The sequence below is a fragment of the Fulmarus glacialis genome, unplaced genomic scaffold (genome assembly GCF_000690835.1).
Source record: "Fulmarus glacialis isolate BGI_N327 unplaced genomic scaffold, ASM69083v1 scaffold32778, whole genome shotgun sequence".
Taxonomy (NCBI): Eukaryota; Metazoa; Chordata; class Aves; order Procellariiformes; family Procellariidae; genus Fulmarus; species Fulmarus glacialis.
The window spans coordinates 21,857-26,460 of record NW_009226911.1 but is presented as its reverse complement, the minus strand read 5'-3'; the positions used below and the strand labels follow the sequence as shown (position 1 = coordinate 26,460).

The following is a 4,604-nucleotide window of genomic DNA, read 5'->3' as shown; positions in this document are numbered from 1 at the left end:
TGGGGGGAAGCGGCTGCTTCTCCCACTCGCCCTGCAAGAGAGATCGGCATCATGAGACCAAGTCGGGGTTTCGGGTACTTGGAGACTCCGTGTTTCTCCCTACTTGTAAAAATGAAATGATCTTTAACATTTGAAGTGTTTTTAGCCCAAACCAGGATGTTTTCTTATGAGACGTTACTAATTATTTGTATTGTAGAAGCACCTACGCATCCCCTCAGCGGCGCATCACGATGCACAAACCCACCACCATTAGGGAGTCTCCATCCCAAAAAGTGTTACCCACCAAATCAGATGGAGACAACTCAAACCAGAGAGTCCCACCGACCCACCGTGTTCTCAGCCCAGCCCTGAAAAACGCTCTCCACCAGGTATTGGCAGGAAGGTTGGTTGGAGGCGACATTTGCAGCGTGCCGGTATGGATGTTCATGTGCAGCTGCTGTGAAACGGGAGGGATGCAGCAGCCTGGATGAGGTGCCGCAGGGCAGAGCTGGGGAAGGGCTGTCAGAGCCATCGGGGCTCAAGGTGACCACAGCCGGGACAAAACCCCCAGCTCCGTGCATGGCTGGGGACACCTTGTCTTGAGGATGCTCCCTGCAAGGAGCAATCTGCCGGAGTCAGACAGTGCCGAGGGCTGAGCCCGCCGGGCAGGGTCTTGCTCAGATGTGATGTGTTGGTCCGGGTTAGTGGCCGGGTGAGATGCAGGCAGGGGCTGCGAGGGCGAAGGGGGGCTCAGGCTGGGCTGAGCTCTGCTTCAGCGATGCAATGGTTTGGCTGCCGGCTGCGCGCTCATGCGGAAACATCAGCGAGAGGCTGAGCTGCAGCGTGAGCAGGAGGAGCGAGGTCTGGAGAGGAGAGGTAGAGCCGTGAGTCATCGGCAAGAAGATGAAAGTTGAATTTATGTTTTCCGATGAAATTCCTTGTAGTATGTCAAGTGAAACGGGCTGGAGCTTGCACCGGCACCAGGAAAACCCTAAGGAAAAGTGGAGGGGGATGGAGGGACCCTCCCAAAGCACATGGGGAGCGACTGGAGAGGGGACAGCATTGCAGGGGAGCATCAGCTGGAGAAACGACTGTTTTCCTGTACCCTTATGGCTTAAGAGAGCAGATAAGCATGTTTAGGGTGCGCCTGCTCCAGGGCTCGACCCCAGCCCTGAGCCCATCTGCTGCGGCAGTCTGCCCTGCCGACGTGTCCCAAACCCTCTGCTAGCACCTCGCCAGCACCCTGCTTTTGGGGTAGATCAAAGGTATTTGGAGTGTCTCGATAGTTGTTGTTTTCAGTGCTTTTGAGTGGAAATCTGAACGTAGAGGATATAGAGAGTTCACCGCGAGCCCTTGCAGGTGCAGGGGACTCGGGGACGGTGACATCCCCGCAGCCGCTCACACGTGTTACCTTGAGATTTTGCTGAATAATTAACAGCACTCAGTCCTTCCAGAAACCTCGTCAGGTTTGGGATCGCTGAACTGCGAAAACGCGAGCTTGATTAGGAGCTGGTGCTTTTCTCTTGGCAGAAACAGTGTGGAATAAAGGAGATGTCTTAAAATTGGGCTCGCTCTGAAAACACCAGCAGAGCAGGAGGGGCAGGTCGGGTCCTTCTCCCTTGCTGCGATGCTCGTGAGCCACTTTGTGCCGGCATCGGCTCTGCTCCGCTCGAGTCTCTTCCCGGCCGCCCCCCCGACCTCTCTGAAATCAAGAGTTGTCTGGGCTGTAGTTAAGAAGCTTAATTCGTAATTCTGCTGCTGCACAAAACTTCTGCGCCACTTCTATCCCTGCAGCGGAGCTCTGCATGGCCGAGAGGTGCCCGTCTCCCGTTATAGGGAACTGGAAAGGTTTCTGCCCTGTCCAGAGCAGACTTTGCTAAAGGGGCAGAAAGCTGATGGTCTTCCCTGCAGTCAACTCGGCATCCCCCAGCGCTGCGGTGGGTAGCACTGGATCCAGAAATAGCGTATCATGTAAGTTTATTACACTGATAAATGGCGTCGGGAGCTGATGGTGATAGGGACCATCAGTGGTTTTTAATCTTCACCATCATCGTCATGACCATCATCGCTGGGCCTAGTTTTCCTTTAAAGATCTCACGGCCCTTTATCTTTCACGATTTGCTGGATCACTGCGTTTGGAGACTGCGCAGATGCCGTGCGTAATGAGCTCGCTCTGCTGGGACCTGAGGTAATGTGCCAAAATCCTAAAAACCACCTGACGTTTCTTCTCGGTTCTGGAGCTAGCCCTGCTCTAACGCTCAGCGAAAGCAGCCTCAAAATTGCTGTATGCAAATGCATCTCCTGCTTGAATCTGGCCGAGCACATCCACAGCGGGCTTGTGCCGTATAGTTTTAAGCACCAGGTTTGGGCTGGGCTCAGCGCCCTGCTGACGCCGGGGTTCCCCAGGCAGCTCCAGCTCCCTGCCCTGAGCCCACCGGCTGAGCCGTGTCCTGAGCACGATGAGGTGACCCACCTCATCGGGGTCACCCTGCGGCACAGCTCTGCCCAGCTGCTTTTTACCTACGGCCGGCAGTTTTGCTGTGAAGTTTTGGTTGTGGAGCTATACGTACCGGGAACCGGATAGCTGAGGATTTGTTGCAGTGCATCGAGATCGGAGCGAAGCCGTAGAGGGATTTCAGCACGTCTCTGTTGAACGTGTTCCAGGGGACGGAGAAAAACTGCTGTGGGATGGAGACCTGCGGGCACATGCAGACCTCCTCGTCGTTAAACCTGGGGCAGGAGAAATGCCACACTGAAACGCAGCAGTGCTGTCCCCTTTCAGTGCTGGATGTGTCTAATTCCTCCCTGCCTAAAGCTCGGCCTGGAACCGCTCCGAAGTCGGCGCTGGGAGCAGGGAGAGCCTAGTGCAACCGGTACCTGCGGGGGAAGATTTGGGGCCAGCCGAACCGCCCGTGAGTAGGACACCCTGTGCAAGGTCAGCATCTCACCCCTCTCGTCATGGTGAATGACCTGCAGCCTGCTTCTCTGGCAGGGATGCTTGGCGTCTGCCTTGGGTTACACAAAGTGTTTTGCACATAAGCACTTGGCCATGCACTGACTCTTGCTGTGCAGTCCCTTCCTGGGAATGCTCTCCCTTCCCGGTGGTTCTCACTACGCAGCCATCCTTAAAGCCCTGGGTTTGGCTGCCTGCTCTGAGGGCAGGACTGTGCTGCAGCACGCGGCCACCGCTCCCGAAACCCGCACCGCCCGAGTGCCCCCGCACACCTACTGCACAGCCAGCACCTCAAACCCCGCTTTTTAAACTCTTCTTTCCAGTGTTACTAGCAAAGGGCTCTGCAATGGTCCCTCTCTGCTTAGCACCACCATGCAGGGCTCTGTACCTGTTCACGAGGTTGAAGTATCGGTGCAGGTAGCCCGGATCCACAGCGCTTTTGCACAGCTCCAGCTGCGTCTGGGGGTAGTAGTGCACGTAGTTCACGCACATCTCCTCCAGGATGCCAAACCCGCCCTGCGGCACAGACACAAACGTGCTGGCAGCGGGGTCCGGCTCTGCCCTGCCAGGGCTGCACAGGCAGCGGGGAGGGCAGAGGGGCTGCAAAGGCGCAAAGCTACACCTGTATGTGCACACATGCACACGCACATGCACACATATATATATATATATGCACCCCTTCAGGTGCATGGGACAGGCAGCACTCTGCTCATCTGACCATCCACCCTTTACGCAAGGACAGACTTTCAGGCTAGATCGTGTGATTTACGTTAAAATGCAGATTTCCTATAATCCGTCTGCTATATTTAGGTTTGTCCCTGTTGATGGTACCTCTGACAGGCTCTTTTTTTGCTGCCTATGTAAGAAAATAACATGCACTGTCAAAAAATGCCACTTCTCTTTAATTACAGTTAATCCCTGGTGGAACAGTTTGTGATGGGAATTAGAGTGACACATGCTACTTCTCAATTAGCACCTTAACATCCCCGCTGCAGGCAGCAGAGCCTTGTGGGTTCGCTTCTTTACAGCCCTCCCTCTGGTTTCTGGCTGTGATTCAGCCTGGGTTCATGCAGATGCTCACTTTGTGGGTGCCCCCAACCTCGGGGTACAAACGCACGCCAGCCCCACGCGGGCCGGTGAGCTCGCCCCTGCACTCACCACGGTGGCTCGGCTCCGGTCCTCCGTGTTGTACGTGCAGGTCGTGATGAGTTCGTCGCCCTGGGGGGGTTTGAACACAGACACGTGTAGGTGTGAGAGTGCAGAGTTTCCCCTCTCAGATCAGCAAATTTGGGGATCGGGGAGTTTGTAACGTAGCAGATCTCCGCTCTTTGTAGTGGTGCCAGCCTGTGGGCAGCCTGTTTCCCCACCAGCACCGGCCATGGTGCCGCCGGAGCACTTGCTAAACTTGCATCCCCTGGGGAGGTTCCCTAGGGCCGTATCCCAGGGATGGTGTTTCCTGCTTTCCTCACTTTTTAAGAATTTCTGCAGGCCTGAAGCACCTAAAAAAAATGCACTTAGACAATATTTTGAATTGCCAAACCTGTACCCAACCTGATGGCACAACTGCCTCCCCCTCCGCAGTCCGTGCCGTGGGGACACCCTGGAGCACAGCCCTGGGTATGGTTCCGATAGGTGCTGAGGCTTCTGAGCAGTCTCCCGGGGTGGCTCATAG

At 55.5% G+C, this 4,604-nt stretch overlaps 1 protein-coding gene across 1 annotated transcript in view; it reads right to left on the bottom strand.

Moving 5' to 3' along the window:
- Positions 1-10: 10 nt before the first annotated feature.
- Positions 11-4,604, bottom strand: part of DBH (dopamine beta-hydroxylase (dopamine beta-monooxygenase)) — a gene marked incomplete at its 3' end in the record, with an annotated part of 14,281 nt that continues 9,687 nt past the window's right edge. Inside the window, 4 exon segments of the mRNA XM_009582965.1 lie at positions 11-31; positions 2,550-2,709; positions 3,321-3,448; positions 4,091-4,150. Coding sequence (XP_009581260.1) covers positions 11-31; positions 2,550-2,709; positions 3,321-3,448; positions 4,091-4,150 — 369 coding nt within the window.